We start from the raw sequence: 24,843 nt of genomic DNA on the forward strand, positions 1-24,843 counted from the left end.
TCCACCCAGTAATTCCTGAATCAAACCTAATACTTCATGGTTGAACTAGAGGGTATCTTTTAGAAAGACATCCACCGACCACTCTTAGACTTAAAGAACTTTAAGTGACAAAAAAATCAATCACCTCGTTTTGTGAATTGTTCCAATGGTTAATTGCCCTTACTGTTAAAAAACTGCATTCCAGTTAGAATTTGGCAAGCTTATACAGAAAGCACTCATCGCTGTTTTTAATAAAACAGGAACTCACTTGGTCAGCTATCGAACAGAATCTGAATGCTTGAATTCTGCCATAAATACATTGATATATAAAAACATTATTTAACAATTAATTAAGCAATCAGTTTGCAAACACCCACAAGATAAGATTAAGTAACAGTCTGCATGGATTTGCCAAGAACAAATCATGTCAAATCAACCTAATAGCTTTCTTTAGCAGGATAATGAGGCCTTGTGGATACGGGGAAGCAGTATGTATGGTATATCTTTACTTTAGTAAGGCTTTTGATACTGTCTCTCATGACCTTCTAATAAACAAACTAGAGAAATACAACAGAGATGAAGCTACTATAAGGTGAGTGCCTAACTGGTTGAAAAACCGTTCCCAGAGAGTAGTTATCAGTGGTTCACAGTCAAGCTGGAAGGGCATATCAAGTGGGTCCCACAGAGATCAGTCCTGAGTTTAGTTCTGTTCAGTATCTTCATCAGTGATTTAGACAGATAATGGCAGAGAGAGTACCCTTATAAAGTTTGCGGAGAGTACAAAGCTGGGACAGATTGCAAGTGCTTTGGAGAATAAGATTAAAATTCAAAATGATCTGGACAAACGGAATGAATGAAATTCAATAAGGACAAATACAAAATACTCCACTTAGGAAGGAACAATCAGTCGCACACATACAAAATGGGAAATGACTGCCTAGGAAGGAATACTACTGAAAGGGATATGTGGATCATTATGGATCACAAGCTAAATGAGTCAATAGTGTAACACTTTTTTTTTTTTTTTTTTTTTTTTTTTTTTTGCAACAAAGAGCGCAAACATTATTCTGGGATGTATTAGCAGGAGCGTAGTAAATGAGACACTAGAAGTAATTCTTCCGTTCTACTCCACACTGATTAGGTCTCAACTGGAGTATTGTGTCCAGTTCTGGGTGCCACATTTCAGGAAAGATGTGGACAAATTAAAGAAAGTCCAGAGAAGAGCAACAAAAATGATTAAAGGTCTAGAAAACATGACCTATGGGGGAAGACTGAAAAAAATTGAGTTTGTTTCATATGGAGAAGAGAAGATTGAGGGGGGACATGATAACAGTTTTCAAGTACATAAAAGGTTATTTCAGGGAGGAGGGAGAAAGTTGTTCTCATTAAACCTTTGAGGATAGGACTAGAAGCAATGGGCTTAAACTGTGGCAAATACGGTTTAAGTTGGACATTAGGAAAGCCTTCTTAACTGTCAGGGTAGTTAAGTGCCGGAATAAATTGCGTAGGGAGGTTGTGGAATCTCTGTCATTGGAGATTTTTAACAGCAAGCTTGACAAACACCTGTCAGGGATGGTCAAGAAGATAATACTTAGTCCTGCCTTGAGTGCAGGGGACTGGACTAGAAGATCCCTCGAGCTCTTTTCTAGTTCCACACTTCTATGATTCTCATCTTTGGAGTCTTAATTATGTTTTCAGTGTCGGTGTAAGTCTACCCAGCAAATTGGAAGTGTGATTGCAGCACATGTATATCTACCAGAGCAATCTCTGATCTGGCTAGTTTCAACAATAGCAGTGAAGCCACAGCAGCATGGGCTAGCCCCTCCAGTACATAACCAGAGTCCTGGGTGGGGTTGTGCAGCCTGTGTTGCTGTAGCTTTTGTTCTTCAAACTACTTAGATCAATGCTAGCTTGGGCAAGTCTACACATGCAGCGGTCACCCTTTTCACTACAGCATAGACATTCCCTTAGTGTTGTTCCTGGGGTGGAGGAGTTACCTGGCAGTGTTAAATTGAACAGGTGTGGTGTTCTAACATAGTTGTAGAGTCACTCAATGTATAATTTTGTTGACTGAATTTAGTCTTTATCTAGTCATTTTCTCTCTCACCCTTCTTTGCAGGTTATGACAACTAAAACCAGTTTTATTGTATTCTCATCTCAAGACATTACACACACAAAAATCTCATGCAGCATGAATCATTTCTGTACAATACTATCACCAATATAAAACTAATTTATTTGTGGAATTTCCAATGATTGATACATTTTAAAAAATAATCTGTCTACTGATACCCATACCTGCTCTTTCTACAGTTTGTCACTGCTTCTGTTTTCCACTGAACAGCTATTCAGCTCAAAGCAAAACAAAATCCAATATTTTACCAGTTAAAGCACCTGATTCAAAGTAATCTCTTCTCCTGAGAAACCAACTCCTTACCTTTGTCACCATGAAGACCTGACATCTCACATTATGTAAAGAGAAATGAAACAATCTTCCCAGAGAATTTTAAGAATCTAAATTAGACAGTGTAAGAGCTTTGCCTTAAAAAATTAATTTAATTTTAAAATAAAGTGCACTTTACAAAAGTGTCTGATGTTTCCTGCATATAAGCCAGAGAATATATCATGCCATGGCATGCATGCTACTTACTCTCCTACTGTACAACTGGAGTGGAATGTGCATGTTGCCATAAAACTCTTGTGCTTTTTAGTGTATTTGTTCATTTGGAGAGAAAGGGAGGGAGAGCGTATGTGCAGTTTCTGAGTACTACAAAAATGCCGAAGATCATGTTTAGTCATTAAATACATAAATTATGTTGTCATCTGTATCATTACATTTCACTTAGTCCAGTTCTATTTTTCTGAAGATTAGATACACTTGTACATGATGTGAAAGACAAAAGGTAAGTCTAGGCCTACAGTAATTTTAACATTCAAGTGGTGGCAATGGTGGGGTACAGGAAAGGTGGGAATCAGGGGGAGCCTTCTGAAACATCATCAAGAGTTTTCTGTCTGTTTTGCTACCAAATGGGAAACACTGATTTTCTTGTTGCTAACCTGGTTTGTGAGAGCCATACTGTTTCTCTCTTTCAGTTTGGAGTCTCCATAGAGACTATTTATGAAGATCATGAAATCCAATTCTTTTCAGAGAAATCCAGTTTTTTATCCCAGTCTTGACTTTTTCCTCCCTTCTGTACAAATGCTCTTTTGTATACATACAGAGTTTCAGGAAATTACTCCCCCTCTCCACCATCCTCCTCCGCAACTTGCACAAAACAAACTCCCCTAAAAATCAACACTGGTGAATAATTGTGTTTTTGTTTAAATGTTTCCAGCTCTTCCACACGTTCACGCTACAAGGAGTAAATGAAACCTTTTCCTTTGGCAACATTAGTTCCAGGCACACTCCTCTCAGTTTAATATACACAGACACACACATACCAAGAAAGTATGCACTTATACTGAAAAGGAAGTCAGCAGCAGCAGCAGCAGCAAGCTCATTCCCAAAATAATGATCTTTCACTTCTCCCCTACACAGCTTCCTCTTTTATTACAAAGAACCAGCATTACCAATTTCAAAAGCCTTCCCCATTCTAACTACTAATGCTAGTGTTTTAATATACATTGTTTCTTTCATTTTCCAATACTTGGTGTATTGTTGCATCACTATTGCACAAACAAGCAAACGTCTTTGGAATCAAGACTGTGGTTGTTTCGATTCCAGTAAAATATAAAGAGCAGTCTTTAGATGATTCTGCCAAAGTATTTTCCCCTCCCTTATGAATGGTTCAAGGCTAAAATGAGCAAAACTCTTATTCATCTTCTGCTGTGGCTGCCAAAAGCAGCCCTGAAGACACTAACTGCACTATATTTTTAAATGAAGGCCTTTGAAAAAGTTAAAATCATACCTTCCTTGGATTCATCAGCCTCTGAGCTCATGGTGTCAGTGTAACTCACTGGGGCCAGATTGCAGTTGACGTGCTCTTTGAGAAGCAGCAAGTCAACTTCTCAAAAAAAAAAAAAAGGGTGGGTGGGATCATGAGGGGAAAAAATTCTGTGAATACAACAAATCAGCACTCAGCTATGTGAAAAAGATTCCGCCCCTTTCTGAAGTGCACACAAGCAACTGTCTGGAAAGCAGCACCTTGCAGAAACTCATTGTACTGCCAGCAGTTGCAGTTATGCATTTTACTCAATCCCATTCCTCTCCTTGTTTCTTGTAGTCTTCAGAAAGGGTGGAGTTTTACTTGTTACTGCATGCTGAATGTGTATGAGAGAGAGCAGGAGTGAGAGATGAAAATCATGTAGTCAAAAGCAGCATTGAGTGGCAACACTGACAAGCAGAAGGGGCCTCAGGCAACTTGTTACAAGCTCCAAATGCATAAAAATAAAAAAAAAATTAAATTAAAACCTAACTTGCACTTTTCACCATGAGACATTACTGGAATTAGTTCTAGATATCTGAAATTGCACTGGTTAACACTGGAAGACAATAAGATTTGAAGTACTTCAAAGGAGGAAATGGTAGCTTTTATTGTTTGTTTAAACTAAAGTTTCATAACAAATTATTTTACCTTTTTCCCTCCTCCCTGTGGAAAATATGGTACTGTAGATTCTCAAAGAAGCACTTCAGCTGAGATTTTTGGTGGGGACGTTTTTGTTGCCTATTACTATTTCCATTAGTCTTTATACTACATGCCCCCACATACATCCACATATCATAACTTTCAAAAGCCCACTCAGAATTTTCTGCAACATAGCAATAGAATGTAATAATGTACATCTTTTACCGTATCCCCAGACTGCTCATGTACAGTAGATCTTGTGACCACAGCATATGGTATAGGTTCAAAAGCAATGAAGGTAATTAATGGGAAGACTATTATTTATTGCTGCCATAGATTCCACTTAAATGTATCTCTGTAGAGCAAAGGGACATCTTTTCCTATTAGTTTCTTTGATATATGTTTAGTGAAGTGCACAGGATAACAGAACAATACCTAGTGGAAACGTTATGAGCCAAGCATAAAAGCAAAGACAACATCTATAGCTCAGACTCAAGGGCAGCATTCCCAGCTCAGACACAGACTAAACTTCTGTGTGAGCAGAATTCATACCTCCCTCAGGGGTGTTGAGAGGCTTTATATACACATGTAAAGTGCTCTGGAGGTCTTTGGATAAAAGATGCTACAAACAATAAGTGCTTAGGTCACTGTAGTCTAGCTAAATACCGTAGAAGTATCTTTCAAGCTGCAGTCAGGAAATCCCCAAGGTTGGAGATCCAAGTTGCTGATCCGGTGATCTCCATTTAAAAGTGCACCTTTAGAAAAAAAAACTATGGAGCACAACAACATCTAATACTCCATGATATCCATTCAAACTTATTGGAACACATTCAGGAGGAATGATGGTCTTACAGTTAAGGGGCTGGAACTCAAAATCTGGATTCAATTCCTGACTATGACTCAGACTTCCTGTGTGACCTTGGGCAAATCACTTACTATCTCAGTGCCTCAGTTTCTCATCTATAACATTTTGTCTCAACTATTTAGAATGAAAGATCTTCAGAGCAGAGCCCGTCTCTTACTATGTGTCTGTACAGTGGCTAGCACAATGGGGTCCTGTTCTTCACAGGAGCCTCTATGTGTTACTGAAATAATATTATTATTTATCTGTAATAACCACGACTCCATAGTGGCCTCCGCTAGTGGGGCTCCTATGTAGCTCCCTAAGGAAACTAAGATGCCTTCCTTGGTCCTCACTGCTGGCACAATTCAGCAGGAGAAAGGAAAGAAGTCTCACCAAATGATATCAGAGGTCATCCTAGAGAAAAAGTTACAGCACAGCACTGGCTAAAAAGCCACATTTTCAAGTAAGAAGTTACTCTTTCTGCACTCCCCTGCTCTCTATTCACCAGTCTGGAATGACTGGATAGCAATCAACAACCCACTAAAAAAAATTCATAGACTATAGAGGATGCAGGAATTACTGAAGTGCTAGACAAGATCAACAGGCATAGCCCTCGGGGCCCTTTAACGAAAGGCAGAATTTCTATGAGGATAAACATCCACAGCCCATAACTTGAGATGGTATGCAAGGGCTTTCCATGAGTAAATTTACACAACAGAAGCCTGTCCCTTCCCTCCTCCCCACAGACAGCGGACAGACAACCAGAGGAATTATTCTTGTAGTTAAACTTCAGAGAATTCTACAACTCTGTAGAGTTCTGAAATGCATAAGCCACTTCTCTAAAAGTGGTTTTAGAGGCCTTCAGAACTCTTTTTGGGCATTCAAGACAAAAAGACAGTTAGAAGTGCTATGTCTGACTCGAACTGAATTTAAAGCTTGAGTCTCCTCTGCAGAGCAGTTACGTAAAAACCAGCATCTCCTTCTTCGGTATATCTGCCTCATGTGTGTATAGGACCACAGTTGAAACTTAAGTGAAAAGTAGAAAAACTTTTATCACTTCTGTCAGCCCTACAGACCCAAAACAACATTAGGAACCTGAGCTAGATTTTCTGACTTGTGCATCACTTTGTGCAGAATTGTTAAACAATAAGTCCCAATGGCAGGGCCACCAATGTTTTCAAATTCTGCCTCCCCAAGTAATAGCTGTGCAACCCCAGTGAAAAGAAATTCTTCATCTCGCAGCTGGCCTACCCACATTGTGATATACTGGGGCACGAAGCCTTCAGTGCTTATGAAACACCAACTAGCATAAACAGCCGCAACACAGGCAACCATAAGCATATCTAACCTGTCCTCCGCTCTCTACATAGGTTTCCCTGAGAATTTCGAATCAAGTTCAAGGATTTGGTCCTTAACTTCAAGGTGCTTCATGGCCTGGTCTCAGTGTATCTAAAAGACCACCTAAAACTCTAGGATGAAACCTGTTCCTCTGGCACAATGAAGCCCTACAATAAAGGTAAAACTCACCTTGTCTGGGACAGAGTCTTGGGACTGTCCAAAACTGTGGAATGAACTCCCCAAGACCTGAGGACTGTCACACACCTCCCTACCTTTGGCTCTAAGTGTAAGGTGCATTTCTTTGACTGCCTTCCCGAACAAATATACAGCAACGTGTATATTTAAAAAACCCTAAAACCTTACCAAAACAAGACACTCCACTGCACATGCTGCATCCCCTGCTAGGAGAGGATTAGAGAAGAAAACACATAACAGCCTTGCTTAATGCACTGCTGGGAGGCAGATATCTTTCACTGGCCCAACTTCTGTTGGTGAAAAAGACAAGCTTTTGTGCTTACACAGAGCTCTTCTTCAGGAAGTGGCAGGTACTCAGATACTACAGAGTGTGGTGTAAAGAACCAAGATAGGACAGGAAATGGCAATTTTTGGACACTGCAATTGCACAGATAAAACAAAGGCAACATTTGGCTTGCAGACAACCACTGTTGATGATGTGAGAGTCAGAAAAAGGCAAGCTTGACTTTCAGATCCCAGGCTGAGTAAACAAGACTGGTAGTTTTAACTGTCAACTGCATATAAATCTTAATCATTCCATATGAGACAAAGTAGCAGAACTACAAAGCCATTTTTACAAAAGTAGCTTTTCAGACTCACTGAACAAAGCCACAGTGCAGCAAGCAAAGGTGTGAATCTACAGTGGAACAACAGATTGCCCTGAACTAACTTCCCACATGGACCCTGCTCCTGTGCAGTGAAAGTCTCAGAATGTGGCTTGATGCACTACTACTTGAAAAGCGTAGTAAGTCAAATTTATACTCCAGGACCTTCACTGACTTATACCAGTGTCCAAATGGTGAGTTACTGCACAGCAAGCTGGTGTGCTGTAGAATCACATCCTTCCCTAGAGAAGAAAAACAATCTGTATAAAACAGATCATCTTGAAAGTCAATGAATAACTTCCTCAAACGCATGACTTCAAAACCCTAAAATATCATTTTTTTAAAAGGTAACTGGATATGTTTCCTCTCAAGGACAGGAGAGAATTCCCCAAGGACACAGACTTAAATTATGCATAACCCTTAGGTTTATATAGCATTTAACAGACAGCAATGTTCAGTGGTTACAAAAATCACTCAAAATGTTATGAAGCTGGAAACACAGATGTGGGGGTAGGGCAGACATTGATCCTTTGTATAGCATATCATGGACGGCGGGTATCATAGGCCGGGAAAGCCAGAACAGCCAGACATGGCCCCACCCCCTCCTGTTGCCAGGCAGGCACTGCAGCAGCAGCTCTTACCACCTTTAATGCTCCACCTCCCCCAAAGCAGGTGAGGATAAGGACTGGGCAGGCCAGCCATTGGGCCGGGACTCGTGGGCAGCTGGGGCCATGTGGCACTGGAGCTGCCTGGCCAGGAGTAGGGGCGGCTGGGGCCACACCGGCCAGGGCCCACACTGCCCAATATTTGGGTTGCCTGGAGCTTGGGACAGTGGTAGTGGGGCTCCTCTCCAGCTGCGGTAGGTGGCTCTACTTGGGGATGGCTCCGGCCGGCAGCGAGGAAGGGGGCAGGAGGGGCAAGGCCTCAGGCGGAAGGGGTAGGGCCATGGGATAGCCTCCCCTAACAGGAGTTTGCCGGCTGCCAATGAGCATAGTGTCTTTCCATACAATAAAACCTTTCAAAATGATTGATGATGGCCTAAAGGGCCACATCTCACTGCAAACCATTCCAAGAATGCTGCAAACAACAGCTGTTGGGACCTAAGACCAAGTTTACCCAAACTACGGACAAGGCATTCGTGGTGAAGGATGCACAGCTGCAGAAATCTCTTCTGAAAAAAATCAGGTTATGCTCATGTTTTGCCTCTTAGCGCACAACTTAAGACTCATCTACTTAGATAAATATTTCCTCATTAGATACTCTAGTGTCTAACCCTATCCTCCCTATATATCGCAAATGAATAGGAAAAGCACCTACAGAATCAAGGCCACAAAGGGCAGAGCAGAAAATTCTGCTAAGGTGATATTGAAGCTTAATGTCTAGATACCCATTTGGCTGGCACTTGATCTTTGTAATTTTGAAGGGAAAGCAGCACTGCTGTGGGAAGGGAAATATAAGAAAGCTTGCTGGAGGTGGCAGCTAACTGGAATCTTAAGCTCAGTAAGAAGAGAGCATTTAAAATGGAACAAAAGAAAACAAACTTTCTGGTGAGGAGGTAGTGGAGGAATCTTTCAGGCTTTGTAAGTACATTCTCAGCAAAAAGCAGCAAACACAGGGCACAAACCCAATTTTTAAAAGTCCTTTCAGGCCACCTTTCATGATACTCCTTACATCAGACAGATATAATCACTGAGTAATGTGTCTCCCCAACCTATAGTCATGTGTGCTGCCTTCAGGGCTGAGTGTTTGTCTGATTGCGGCTATCAGGACTAGAGTAATCCTTTGATTCTATGGTGTAGAAACATGTTTACCTCTAAGAATGCTTATTTCTACCTGGACCTAGACCAGTGTCTCTCAACCTTTTAAGTACCAAGTACCCCATAACTTATTAAAATTTTAATAAGTACCCCAACGCTCAATATTTTTCCCCTTTACTGCTGGATGACTGTATTTCTCGTAAAGCAGGAGAGTTCTGAGTTGTGCAGTGCTGTGTGGCTGTGGCAAATCACAAAACTCCCTGTTGTTTCTCCCCTCTTTCCTCCTCCCCTTCCTCTGTATAGGAGCAAAGGTCAACACCAGCCAATCACTGTGGCCTGATGGTGGGGTCATGTGGTCTTCTCTTCACACAGGTGGGAACTTGTGAGGTCTGAGCAGGCACTAGCAGCCCACCAGAGTGAATAGCAGTGCTCCCCATGGACGTCCCTAAGTGGGTGCAGGCCTGAGGCAAATCACACTGTGTGGGCCCCTCAATTTTTATAGGGGTAAAATCTGGGGCTGTCATAGTTGTCAATTTCACTGCACAACCAGAGCAGTGAAATTGACAAGTAATCCCCTGCTCCCCATGGAGCCCGTGGGCTCTCTGCCTGGCTTTTTGAGCTGAGGAGGGGAGCTGCCACCTGGGCAAGTTGCAGGCAGCTGCCGCCTGGCTGCCAGCCCGGGAGGTGGGTGACTGCCACCTCCTCTGAGCTGAGGTGCAGGAGACTTCTGTGCAGGCTGGGATCTGGGGATGTGGGCAGGTGGCAGGCAGCTGCTGCCCATCTTCAAGCCAGGGCGCAGGAGCCTGTCTCTCGGCTCAGAGCTGGGGCGCGGGTGGCAGCCACCCAGCTACAAGCCCAGCTCACAGGGTGCAGGAAGCTGTTGCCAGGCTTCCACCTGGGAGCTGGGACCAGGCGGGATGCGGATGGCTGCTGCCCGGCATTCCAAAAAGCTGGCGGCTGCCACCTGCCTCCCAGCTGGGACCGGGCAGGAAGCCGGCGGCTGCCACCTGGATTTCCCAGAAGTTGGTGGCTGCCGCTCACCTCCCTTCACTGGGTTTTTCACCAGGTACTCCCTGCTTGTGTCTCGCGTTCCCTTGTACCACAGGTTGAGAAACTATAACCTAGACTACAATGCTTACTCTCACAAGCGATAGGATTGAACTCAGAACTATCTACTTTCAAAACTAAATACAAAACTTATTTTAACTTAGCGTGCTTGCAGGCGCACACACACCCACACACACAAAGCTGTTGTATATTGGTATTTCTGTTTAAATACCTGAGGCATTCAAATACTATCTTGATAAGAACCATATAAGTAACTAAACAGATAACTTAGCTCCACTTTTACAAGTTACTAATGAATAGCTCGCCACCTGCTGAAATGTTGTGCTCACACAGTTAACTGATTTGAAACAGAAAACTAAAACCACTATGAAAATATTATTTATATTTGTGAACTAACATGTAAGAAACACCAAATGCAGCAGATGTAGCTAGACGTACTTTTACTTCCTACTAAGTGAAATCTTACCAAATCACAAACGAGCAAGTTTGGTTTTTTTGGATTTTTTAAATAAAAACTTAATGTTTTTCACTTTGTTCTGTGTCGGTCACTGATTCTACTGTTTCTCTCACTCACGTCTTGCCTCAAACTTTCTCTGTTATGTATGCACTTGTTTGCTAGATTTTTTTATGATGGATCTCAATTTTTTCTCAGGTACCATACCTTACTCCAAGCATCATTGAAATTATGTTTAATTCTGGGCACCATATTTCCAGAAAGATTTTTGAATAACTGGAAGCAGTTCAGAAAAGCAACAAAAAGTTAGTAGGGGCATGAAGGAATTAACTTACAAGGAAAAGGTATGGAAATACCTTGCAGGTCAGCTTCCCAGTGGAGGAGAAATCAGTGACAGTCTGGGTAATACTATAAGTGTAACTTGCTTTATTTACACACATACCAATCCTGAAAATAGATGGTCTAACAGTGTACAGGTAATTCATTCTTTCCAGAATCACAACTCAACAACAAGGCTCAGTTCATAGGCAGCAATTCGGTCTCAAGAATGGACACTAATTGGAGCCCAAGAAAGATAGCAAACTCTCCTGCCACTCACACACCACCTTGTCTCCCAAAACTCCCTCTATACTAAAACATAACATAATCCAAAACTAACACTATAATATGTCTTTTCAAGAGCCAGAACTTGATTGCACACTAAGACAAAGAACTTCAGCTATGTGTGACAGTGCATCTGGAGACAGTGGCCATAACAGTATGTATAGTTAAACTAAACAAACTAAGGGCAAGTCTACAATACACAATTAAGTCAAACCTAAGTTACATCAACTTACAGCCACCGCAGTAATGAAACTGCTTTTACTTGTCCACACTACACACCTTGTGTCGGCAGTATGAGTCCTAACCAGATGTGCTTGCACTGATTTAACTATCAGTGTAGGGCATTGTGAGATGGCTTCTGAAAGGCAGCAACAATGGATGTAAGCATTGTGTTGACCTAGCTACATCGCCTTAAGTGCTACGCTTCTTGTGGAAATGGAGTTAAGTCAGTTAAGTGGGTGAGTTATGTTGATGGGAGCTGCATTTTAGTGTAGACATTTACACAGTAAGATCGATGTAAACTGCCTTACGTTGACCTAAATGTAGTGTAGACCAGGGCTTGAGGAAGGGAGTGGTGCACAATAACAATTGCAGAGTATCAGAAAGGTGGGGACACCAAATAGTTGTTTGTGGATTATAGCAATGAAATGAACCACTGTGGAAAAATTCATAGTATTTTCAGGTTAATTTAGAATACAGTAATGCATAGTTAAAATTATTCACTGGAAAGGGAGGTACATACAAGAGGTAACTGAAACTTAAAATTAAGCTTTGCATAACTAACTCTTCAGGTGACAACTCTTGACCTGAAGAGGTGATGAGCATCTACAGCTCTCACTGAAGTCACATCTCATGACCAGATCCTTATTTATTAAAATATATTCCAAAACACTCACAAAGATCAGATTCAATGCTGGTTCTTTTTCCCCAATCATTTATCCACCACTGGTGTCTCAAAATGTGTCATTGACTATCAACTGATAACCTCAAGTTTGAGCACTTGAAACATACAAGACTGCTTTTCTGCCTATCCATTGTCAAATCTCTCTTTTTTAAAACAATCTGGGAGGGAAGTAAGGTAGAGTAAAAGGAAGATTGGATTTATGTAGTATAAAGACTGTTTTTTCTGCTTCTACATCAAATTATGTCACATATGCCTGATAAGAGGAAAAGCTTCATCATGCTTCTGGGTCATCTATTTTCCATTCAAACATTTCTCATTACAGGATGAGTTTTCTTGAATATTTAATTGCAGTACTTTGGAGAGCAGCTTCTCCATATACACTACTGGGCCTAGGCTTTCCTAGGACAGATATTTCATAAACAGATTTATTTTTCTAGGAATTTTAAACGTCTTTAGTCAGTTCATGCTCTTCACTCACCTCAATTTTAAGCACCAGGGCTTCAAGCTATTGTATTCAAGCTTGCGTGTCTTCAGGTCTGTCTTTGACAGGTCACACAAAGTCATTCAACTTAGCAAGCTGTGAAGCTATTTTCAATTATTTTTCTAACCCACACATGTGGAACACAACATGTAAATTATGTTACTGTACTTTCTTTGTTGCAAAAGATGATTGCTGCTTTGTCCCCTGGACATGAGTGCAGTGAAAAAATACCAGCTTTTGTTCAGCCTTCAGGCAGTTTTGCTGTTAGGGGTGTCAATTTGTAAGATTGTCAAAAAGGAATTTTGACTAGTTGTGCAACTGTATTAGAGAGGTTTAAATGGGTCTGCAGACAGACAGCCTCTGAACACAGCAACACTTGTGCTCCTGCTATTGTTAAATTTTACCCTGATTTCTATTTGTTTTCACTATCTTTTAATGGAAAATGTATGTTTCAAAGTGCACCAAGATAATCCAGAAACTGCTCAGGTTTGCCTGCTGTCAGGAATATGAGTTCTTCCAGTGCACAGTTTATGACTAGAATCATCTTACCAGGAAAAGGATGATATTTTTATGCAACTTCAGTTTTTACAGCACATTATCTATTAAGAACAACCTTGGAACAAACTGCAATCTATACTGTCTGTCTAAACAAATACAAACCAACAAGCTGTTTTTAGTTTATCAAAGTTTGCTTGACAGACAAACTGTACCAGAGCATAAGCAGGGTTTAAAGCAACAAACCAAGAATGACAGATCTGGATACAGATCTGTGAAAGATGACAGTCATAGGCCCCGTATTCACAGCATGCTAACCTCAATGCTCAACCCTATTTTTCCCCTCTGGCCAGGGTATGTATTCACACATCCACCACTTGCTCTCAGTACCACGGGCCACAGCAGGCACTGTACTCCGAGCTATAGGCCAGACTGTGAGGTAGCTTTTGTGTGTGTTGCTACCACAAGGTTAATGCAGTGAAAACGTGCATGCAGGGGCACCCATAATCCCATAGTGCACCCATTCCTGTGTACTATCTTGCCATTTACCCATGCTATGATCCCTGGTTAGAAGTGGTCTGCTTTCATAGCCCTCTGTTCAGTATCCACAATCATAGCTTGTTCGCTATTTCTCTAGGCTTGCTCATCTTCTGTGTTTGAAACAACAATGGCCCTAAAATGCCTGTGTATCAGTGTGCAGATACGTGGTTATATGAACACACCAGAATCCTGGTGCAGATTTGGGCCAAAATGACCAAATCCAGCACTTCAGCATTAAAAATAAAAGCACATTGAACAGCACAAAGGTGTAACTAAGCTTCTGCCCGACCACAGGATTGAATGGATTAGACATCAGTGCAAAATAAAGATACAGGGTCTCAAGGTGAGCTACCAGAACACAAGGGATAAGAATAAGAAACCTGGTGATCCCCAACAGGCAATTTTATGATGAATTGGACTGCATCCTGAGCACCCACAAGAGCAGAGCGCCCCATTTCAGCATGGACTTGTCCATGGAGTTGGGATGAATGCAGGTTCAGAACTCGGATGTCTGTGAAGACAAGATGCACCCCACTCTGGACAGCCAACAAGAAGAAAGAGAAAGACCTGTAATAGGTAAAAGGGTGTGGGGCCTTAGGTTGGTAGACTAAAATAGTGTTGAGTCAAAGGTGCTGGAGAGGAGGACTTGGTATTTCAGGCCAATAAGATGAAGGGGCCATCTTAGTTATAATGAAGGATATTATGAAATTATGAGTGGGTTCTTAGTCTATTATCTTAGCTTCGGCTTCAGATGAGGGTGGATGCAGGGCCATCAAGCTCATCTACTTCCCCGTCCATGTATTCAGCTTACACCAGCTGAATGCAGTCTTTTTTTCTTTAAATGAAAAAGTATTTACATAAGAGTTAAAAGGTTTGTGGCCATATCTCAGCCAAAATGTAAATTGCCATTAAGCTATGCTTAAAGCCACCCACGGCCATCCCAAACCACATGCACATTAAGATACCTTGCCACTATTGCAGACACTAGTTTATTATGGATCTGAGTTTGATCCATTCTTGGTAAGTAATAAAATACATTTTTTCACTCATTAAAAATTCCAGGTGTTCTCAAATATTCCTGGGCAAGGTAAGCCTTCCTCTGTTGCCACTGTAACTTGCAATTCCTATCCAGTCACTTATCAGTTACTCTGGCACAAGACACAGAAAGATTTCCTTACTCAACCTGGAATAATTAATTGGTCTTTCTTCCATTCTGATATCTGAAGCAGGACCACATGCTGTAAGGTTGCAGCAACCTGAAAAGTGTGCAATATAATCACCATTGCTGCTATGTCTTCCAGTAAATGTCCCCAGACAGCTCTCCCTTTCCCTCCAAAAATGTTTTGGGTAGTAGGAAGGTAAAATTAACTCACAATTTCTTCTCTTGGGATAGCTCCTTTAGAAAAGTTCTTAGAGAAGTTTTACGGCAGAATGAAAATACAAAGGGAGAAGAATTCTTCTGAGATAAAAATTGTTACTTTTTACTTGCTGCTGCATAGAAAAGAATTGCATGAATTCAAGGGCACTCACCAACATTTACTCTTTTGCCTGTCAGCAGGAACAAGTGCAAGAGTCATAGATTTGTCAAGGGATGGTCTGGCAACTAGGAGCCCACTCTGTGTCGGTAAAAGAATCCAGAATTTGAGGGCAATGTGATTGGAGCAGGGATGGCTTGATAATAGAAACTCATAAGGAATGTTACAGACTATTAGAAAAGCTGGAGCTGGAGAAGAACCTGCTGCAGAGTATCTCTGCTGTGACTGTGAGATAAGGAAGACAGACATGGGGTTTTATAGGAACATGTTCGATAAACTATTTAAGGTCACGCATCATGGGGGTAAAACCCAGGAACCAGGAGCCCCATGAAATCAACTCCAGCTTACTACTACCAAAATACATAGAACATAGAACAATTCCCCGGGGGGAGCCAGTCAATTAAGCATGGATCACTACAGCATCAACAGTAACAACTTCACTCTACACGTAATCTAATGTGCCAGAAAGAGATGGATACACTAATGATTTGTATAGTGTAAGAATTATCTGTGTCTTATGTTTGCACATACTTTCAACAAGTACAGCAACTTACATTTTTTAGCATCCGTGAATTTCAATAAAGTTGAATTAAACGGAATCTTTAATTCTTTAATGCTTGCTGAAGCCTTACATCTGAATACAAGGCAAAAGCCTCAATGCACCATATACAACACTGCCAAATATACCATGCCACCCCATTAACCACAACCAGTGTACTCACCATAAAGCACAAATACACAAGCGCAAATGGCATCTCTTATGGCTTTGGCTGTCGCAGACCCTGTGACAGTAAGATTCATATGTTGGTTGTCTGTAAATAAACACTGATTCAAAACGGTCAGTAACCAGTCCAACCCAAAGTAACATAAGCTAACATATATTGTGAAACATATAACATGATTCAGTCATGTGTATGGCATTAAAGATGCTACAATCCAAATGTGTCTGTAAGCAGGACCACTTCGCCTTTATTTGGCCAAAGGGACATTTCCCATCAGCATCCTGCAACTTGCTAACATGTAGTAAAATTGTCTCTTGTCCTGTTGATGCACATCAGGATATGGCTTCAACTACACATTAGTAGAGGGAACAGTGGATCTCCTAAAATCACAGTTGGCATAACCACTCCATTGTTGGGGGCAATATACAAGCTTGCCCATGCTTAAACAGGCCAGACTTGTGGAACACCCTGGCATCATGCACCTTTCAAGTTAATTTGATGTAGGTGTCAATGAATATGCCAAGGTGGTCCATATGGGCCTGCATAAGAAGGGAATAATATCTTTTCCTGTTCATATGCTCGCTTGCTGGCATAAGATGGGTATATGCATCCTATCAATCGCACGTGCACAATTCAGGAAGCCCATTCATTAAAACCCTACAATTGTTTCAGGAATATTTGCTATTCTGACAAGCCTGGGGCACAGCACAGCATTAATTGCCTTGCAAACCTCAACGACCATTGTGTCAACTACAGATTTTCCAACCTCAAGCTGATTGCCAGCAAGTCTGTAGCAATCTAGGGTTGTCAGTTTCCACAGGGCTATCATAACACAATTATGGACTGTTATTGGGTCTGTCATCTGGGTGGTCTGTCACTCAAGTATCTGGTCTAGATCCTCTCACAGCTTCATGAATGTGCCTTTCTTCAAGAGAACGCTCTAGGCCCACTGCTGGTCATCCTACTTTTACAGCACAATATGGTCCCACCAGTGTGTGCTTGTGTTCCTGTTCATTGTTTTCCTGTATTCTCCCATCTGTTGTGTTAAATTGTAAAAGGTTTGGGGCTGGGACCAGGCTTTTGTCCTGTGTTTTTACACACCTACCCCAATGGGATCTCTGGTCCGTAACTGGGGCTCCTATGTGCTGCAACAATACAAATAACAACAGAGCTTTCACACTAATTGTAATGTTTTTATTCAAACTAGGAGAAGTAAAGGGAGTGATAAATAGGGCAACAAGAACAACTCAGCTGAACCTGAGACCCTCAGTAGATAAATACTGAGAAACATTGATATAGAGTACTCTAGACTTTAGTTATTTTAACTATTTTTCTCTCACAGGCGAGGTTGACATGTTCAGCTAACAAAAACACAATTAATTAGGCCTTTCCGGAGGTCTTTTATAATAAAAATCCTTATCTGCTAATGTTTATTTTATTATATAGCTTACTGCTCTCTGGAACAATGCTGGAAATACAGAGGGCTAAAAGGAAATCTGAATAGCAAAGAGTCAAAGGTACAAACCCACTTGAAACTCTATACCAGATACAGGAAAATTGCAAGCAAGTCAGTGGATTCCCCAGATTCCTTAGAAATAAAGGGAGCAATTAGTGTAATAAGGACATTGCACAGAGACTATAGCTTCATCACAGAAGATGAGGAGATATTTAATACAGAGCTACTTCTTGCAGGTAATAAAGCTGTGGCATTACCAGACACTGATGTATCAAGAGAGATGGTGTTGGGAAAATGTTTAAATTAAAATTGTAAAAAGCCACGAGAAGCTAGTGGTATTCATCCAAGAGTTCTGAAAGAACTTAAGAATGAAGTGACTCAATTGTTAATTTTAAAAAATATCATTCAAAACCTTTTGCCATAACTGGAGACTGGAAGATAACCAATATTGTAGCTATCTTTAAAAAAGATGTTGACATGATCCTGAGAACATTGAGCTTTACTTCAGAACCAGTGAAATTAGCTGAAAAAAATTAATAGAAGGAGTTGAAACGAATCCAGATAAAGCATGGCATGATGCGGATAAACCATCACTGCCTTGTAATACAAAAAACCTGTGCCACTTCAAAATTGGATTATTTTTAAAAGTTATTTAAAAAATAGCTGCCAGACAAAGGCAAGTAGCATAAGAGACTGAGCCAGGGAGGGGAGTTGTTGCTCTATTTGTCTTGTACCTGGAGCACAAGAGAGAAATAATAATAAAGACACTTGGTGAAGGTACTCTGGTAGACTGTGTGTGCACAGCTAGGTTTTCTAGGAGCTGAAAGGAGAACCAACTTACAGCTCCTAAATACAGTACTATTCTCAAAATCTACTTTGCAACTAACAATGTAAACTTGCACCCAGATTACCTATCTTCTGCAAAATAACTCTAAATAAATACTCTAACCTAACAATTATGCAGAATCTTCTGCAAACTCCTAAACAACCCAATTTAGCCTTGGTATACAATTTTCAAAAGCACCTAAATCTCATTTTCAAAAGTGATGTAGTCACTTGGGCTCTTAAATCTCATGAACATTCAGTGAGATTTAGGCTCCAAAGTGTAAAAGTCACTTTTGAAACTGCCAGGAAAAAATAAGGTTTACAGGAGCAGAAGTGACTGAATCAAGCAGTCACTGAACAGCTGAATATGTAAGACAGGTAGGAAACAGAAGTTAGAAATGCTACACAGCCTCTGATCTCACTAAGGATGATTTGTGAGAATAGGTGAAGAGGAAAGAATATTGTATGCAAAGTTGCGTACATGCAACTTACCATTTTTATAGTATTTTTCACCTAGGGGTCTCAGAATACTTTACAGCTGTTTAGGCTCAACTCCTACAAAACAAATGTTTATTCCTATTCACATCTTGGAAAAGGAGAAACTTGTAGAGATTAATTACTTGCATGCAACAATTTGGGGACAGAGCTGGCAACAGAACCCAGTTCCCTGCATTTTGACTCCTATGTTTAAACCACACAGTGCAATCACACTCCCTTCCTGTGCCTGCTGAAACTTTCTGGGTAAAATGGAACTGAGAATATGAGAGATAACAGCCCACACTTTCACTTCTGACTTCTGACTGTGACTAACTTGTTGTAGCTACATTAGTTGTATACAGTACCACTAGGTGGCAACAGTTACATGATAATGACTGTTTCTGGGAAGTATCTGAGCATAAAAATCCATTAAGTTTTTATTTTCTTTTGAAATTTACATTATACCAGTTCTTTGTTTAAAGTAACTTAACTGAAACTCAACAGGACATGTGAAGACAAAGTGGGGATCAAAAAGTCAATCTGTTTCAATTTAACTTAAAACAACTTTTAATGTTAAATTTAATTTTATATAGCCATACAAAGAAATTACTGAAAGCTATTGAGGCTACAAATAAATCTTTAACACAACAGTCTTTGCTCTAAAATAGATATGACATTCATGGTACTGGACTGTATTTAAAAAAAATTCAAGTTCCACTCCATGTCATACAAGATTTAGGAGCCAGAATATATTCCATACCAAAAAACCTATATAAGAAAATGCTAAGGTTGCAAAGGCAGCAAATGCCAGTTAAAGGCTGCACATGCAGATGTAACTATTTCCCCTCCCACATATTCATAATAGTCTCCTTTTATTACTTGAGCATATAAGTTTTTGCACTATTTATATATACATAATTACATATACACTCACCCCTGTTTCTATTCCTTTATACTTCATTATCATAATGGTTAAGTATCTCTAACAGAAAACTTTTTAGAAGAGAAGTTCTCTTCTGTCATAGGTATGTATTTTAATAATTTTTGCTCAAACCTAGGTTCTCTTTTCAATCACCAAAACAGCTCTCCTTTGAGGCATTTCAGGGGGCACATCAATTGATTACAAAACTAAGCTATGTTGCATACACATGAATAGAAAAACCTCCTTAGTTGCAGTTCCAGAGCAAGGAAGTTAGCTACAAAGCTAATTTAACTGCCAACCTAGGTGGTCCACGTGTTAGAAAGTAATTAAATATTACTCTACATTGTACACTTTATGTATAATTGATTACATAAAAAGATGCACTGTGTAGCTTTCATAAAAAATAATCCATGGGCTGTGTCTTGCATATACAGTTTAGTACACAGTTCTACATAATACTACACGTCTCTAAAGTTGTAGAAATAGTTTTATATTATATTGTTTATAATCAAAGCAAGAGGATCCACGCCAAACTCCCAAACTCAGTACCAGATTTAAGATTATGACTCATATCATTCACTCTTGTACTTTATGAGTAGGAAACACAGAATAGGAAAAGAGTTCAAGTTGCTAGGAGTACAGAAAATGCAGCTAAGGTATTTCAGTGTCTCTTTTAAAGTTAAAGCTTAACATTTTCTGGCTTTCCAGTTTACGGGGTTCTTTTGTTTTTAAAGTTAACTTTAAGGATTTTCTTCCTTCATTTACTGATCTTCCCCACTCACAAAGCCTCTGAAGTCCATCAGTGAGATCTCCCTGAACAGCGTTAAGCCATGGTTGACTTATTGTGGTCGACACAGTGTGAGCATAGACACAACCCTATGTTGCCACTAACAGTCCTCCAGCAGCTGTCCCACAATACCCAACACTTTCTGTCTTGGTCACAACTCCACTGTCCAGGGGTCATAAAGACCGGAAGCCACCTCCCCACTTTAAAAACCCTGCGTTTTTTTAAATGCCTTTTCCTGATTGCCCAGTTTGGTGAGCACACCTTGCAGGTCTCCCTTGTCTGGAGTAGACAGGAGGTACTGGATCTCTTGGGCCCTTGGGGAGAAGCGACTGCACAGGCAGTTACTGAACAGTCATAGAAATGTGGACATCTATGAGCAGATTGCACAGGGAATGCAGCTACAGGATACTACAGGAATCAGCACCAGTGCCGCATGAAAGCGAAGAAACTGTGGCCAACATACCAGAAGATCAGGAAGGCCAACAGTGGATCTGGTGGCGAGCCACAGACTTGCTGCTTTTACAACAAGCTGTATGCCATACTTGGTGAAGATCTCACCAGTGCCCCGCAGAGTGATATGGATACTTTTGAGGGGCGCAAAACTCAGAGCCTACCATGAACAGATATTGACTTTCTATTAATCAACACATATTAGAAGAGGTAATGGTACAACATAGGTAGAGCTGTTATCTGTTTTTCATTTCTCTGTACGGAGTTAGCCAGGTGAGGCCATGCAGAAGAGTTAGTTTATGTACACAGGGATGTCTCTTGAATCCTCCTGAGAAATCTAGCTGGAACATTCATGGAGGACTTCTAAAATCCTCTCCCAAATGTCTCTAGAGATGACAACCTTACTTCTTCCTCCACGGTATGACACTTTCCCACACCACTTTGGCAGGCGCCATTGCAGTGAACAGGCTAATGGTGTTGGGCCTGGCTAGCCGACCTTGGGATGCCAGGAGCAGCTGTGCTTTCTGTTATGTTCAGGAGCAAAATATTAGCTAAAATCACCCTCGCCTGTGGAAAATAGTGTCAGTGCCCTGCACTCATACTCATGGAAATAGGGGGTCAAAATTTTACTGTTTCATGCAGCCAAACAATTCGCTCCTTGAATTCAAACCTTGAATTGCTTTTTGCTATGTCCCATAGCAACCTCCACAAAATGGTCACGTCTCCCATTGTTGCGGTTGTTCCTCAGGCTCTGCAAATACCAGAGGATTGTTCATCCTGTGTTTGCAACTTTCATGATAATAGTTCAGAGCTGTGCAGGCACCATGCTTTGGTAAGAGATGGTGGACAGTGAAAAGTGTCAAGTGGTTTTGCAGGATTTTTTAAAAGGGCATGAAAGTTACTGGACGTGGATGGAGAAAGTTACGTGACAGGAGAAAGTTATGTGACCCCTTGCTCCCAGTCACCCCGCATGACTCATTTCTGCCCCACCATGCATTGACAAAATTTCGCAGAAGACAGGACACCAGATGATGCTGAGTTGCACACTGCGATGCCTTTTCGTGATGCATCACGTTGCGTTTTGACATAAGCAGTACCGGTGAGTACATGCAGTGCCAACACAAGGAGCCAAGCATGCACAAACACACAAGCGATAAACTAACTGAGGTGGCTTTATGCTGACGTAGCTTGTGTTGACCAAAGTTTGTAGTGTAGTCACTTGCAGCAGAGAGCAAGCCTGAAAATTTCCATCCAAAAGTTGAAAATTTTTAGAAAATTATGAGCAACTGAAAATAAGGTTAGAAACGAAGCATTATGCGAACGTGACCAACAGCGGTCACCACTGCACTCATTATAATAGTGATAGATGCTATATTTAAATACACACAATTAATATCCTTTAACATATAATCCTTTTCTTGAGTGACATTCACATGGGTATAAAAATGCAATGCCAATTAATTATTTGAAAAACAAGTTTATTTTGTAGATGCATAAGGATCCACATAATACTAGTAAGAAAGCTGTTAAATGGAAAATCTGAAAGATTTTAGTTTTAATTTATCTTGAGCTACGCTAGAGATGTCCATTATACTCTGAAACAATGATTAAATGCTTTAAATGTCTACCCATAGTTTTAATATATAACATCTGAACTGTAGAATAAAATCCCCAAGCCCTGCAGGGGGGAAGAAATATCAAACAAATTATTTTATCAGTCACACACATGATATATTAAAGGAAGTCATTAAGTGCATGAGATCTTAAAAAGTCCTGTGTTGTTCCTAAACCAAGGAACAAGAAAATTTATTTTCTCCCCTCCAAGCACACTAAAATCACAAAGATAGATGTCCATCAAAGTCAAATAATAATGGCTAATTACACTCTTTACTACTATCACGCTCTGTAATAATAATACCAAAGAGCAACATTTAAGAAACACACATTAACTGAAAGCAGTATAATACCACCTCTTTTCAGTATAAGGAAACACCATATCTTCACAATCACAAATCCACTACATTCAATATGCACTTTTTAAAATAAACTTACCTAATCTGAGCATCGGTCCTGAATAGAAAACTTTTGTCTTAAATAACAACAAGTGTAGTGTATGAGATTAAAAGCAGAGGTAAGATCAGCAGCACTCTGTCAAGCTACTTCATCAGCATTTATGTTTGACTCGAGGCTTACACTAGGTTTTCTTAATCAAACCAGATCATTCCAGCACCCATGTAACAAAGCTTATTCTCACCACAAAAAAGTCAACAGAACTTTACCTAAGCTATAAACAGCAAACATGTTTGGTCAACAGAAGAATAAAGGTGTCATTCTTCTTATTCTGTGAATTCGATTTCATAATCCACTATGGTATTTACAACACAGTTCTTATTGTAAATGCGGACCAATTTTCAGATTTGTAATGGAATCAAGATGATTGCTTAACATGCATTATACAAATAACTTAACCCTTGTTCAAATACCCTGCAGAATTCAAGCCAGCAATCCTCATCGGGTACGGTATTGGAAAGCCAGAAGGAAACCCAGAGTTTTAATGTGTCAGGTAAAACAAAATAAGATGTAAGACAGGGAGAGGTGGCATCATAAGATCATGTGTAAAAAAGCACACTTGAGGATAGTTGTCTGACTAGTAATGACAGGATTTGCTATTTACAGTCAATGCAGAAAAAAAGTTGGAAGATTTTACTGGCCACAGCTGATTTCAATGCATTAGGCCACAATAAATACAGTAATAAAACAATTTTACTACGTCTCTTGTATTCATCCCAGTAACAATACATTAGAAAAAGCTGAATTACATGCCTTTCATAATGAATTCGAAGGCAAAAGGCAAAAAATGGTTAAAGCATCATTTAAGCTGTAAGCATATGTCAAAAACTCAAGGAACAAAAATCTTAAAATGTTATATGTAGTATTGTTGTAGCCATGTTGGTTCCAGGATATCAGAGAGATGAGGTGGGTGAAGCAATATCTTTTATTGGAACAACTTCTGTTGGTGTGAGAGAGCTTGAAATCTTGTCTTTTCTCAACAGAAATTGGCCCAATAAAAGATATTACCTCCCCTATTAAAGATATTCAAGTAAACATACTTATATTATTTTTAGTATACAAACTATTATAGTGCTTTAGTTACCAAATGGATGTTACAATATTATCAACAGGAGGGAAGGCATGAGAAATTCTCTTTGTTAAGATAAGGCTCACACTGAACAGGTATCAGAACTCATGCTGTATGTAGCTGAACCAGAAGCTAGTCAGTTATATGCATTTAAGATGTCTGAACATGATAGAATAGGCCTGGTTGGGCACATGTAGACAGCATGAACAGGATGGTACCATTTATTCTAGTCCAACAATCTGTTTATTGAAAAGGAGCATCACTGTTTTTAGCACTTTGGGGGCCTATACTGTAAGTGTATGAAAGGTAAAATTAAATTAGAAACTGGTAAGAAGTGGATAAGATGGAATTGTGCATTTCCATACTCAATAAAACGTGTTAAAGTTTTACCTTAATATTTCTTAACTTTCCAACTTCTGTTTTTAAAACTTAAAATAATTTAAGTTTTCCCACTTTAAAATGTGTCTTCAGATTTTCTTTGTTTTTGAAACAGAAAAAGGAAGTAGGAGTCCTTTGGAAGGACATTTTGTGACTGTTCATTGCCATCTCCGTCTCCCTGCACACAACTTTAAGTTCACTGCAGGACTTAGGACCTATGTTGACCAATGCACATACACACTAGCCCATAAATAGTGACCTGTTGGGGCTCTTAAAATCTAAAGC

The 24,843-nt window shown here is 40.2% G+C and overlaps 1 protein-coding gene across 5 annotated transcripts in view; it reads right to left on the bottom strand.

The window, feature by feature from the left end:
- TNFAIP8 (TNF alpha induced protein 8) overlaps nt 1–24,843 on the bottom strand; it is a 95,567-nt gene that overhangs the window by 33,887 nt on the left and 36,837 nt on the right. Inside the window, exon 1 of one of the 5 annotated variants that reach the window (XM_067568843.1) lies at nt 16,125–16,178. The exons of 3 other annotated variants lie outside the window; for them this stretch is intronic. Coding sequence is in view for 1 of the 2 variants with exons in the window: in XM_067568839.1 (XP_067424940.1) it covers nt 3,888–3,918 (31 nt within the window). In the remaining variant the exon portion in view is untranslated. Of the gene's footprint in view, nt 1–3,887; nt 3,927–16,124; nt 16,179–24,843 lie in introns of those variants that run through there. One more of the 5 variants, XM_067568839.1, reaches the window with a different exon arrangement.

Source organism: Emydura macquarii, unplaced genomic scaffold (assembly GCF_026122565.2).
Source record: "Emydura macquarii macquarii isolate MOO-44397 ecotype Brisbane River unplaced genomic scaffold, CSIRO-AGI_Emac_v2 contig_2897, whole genome shotgun sequence".
Classification (NCBI taxonomy): domain Eukaryota; kingdom Metazoa; phylum Chordata; order Testudines; family Chelidae; genus Emydura; species Emydura macquarii.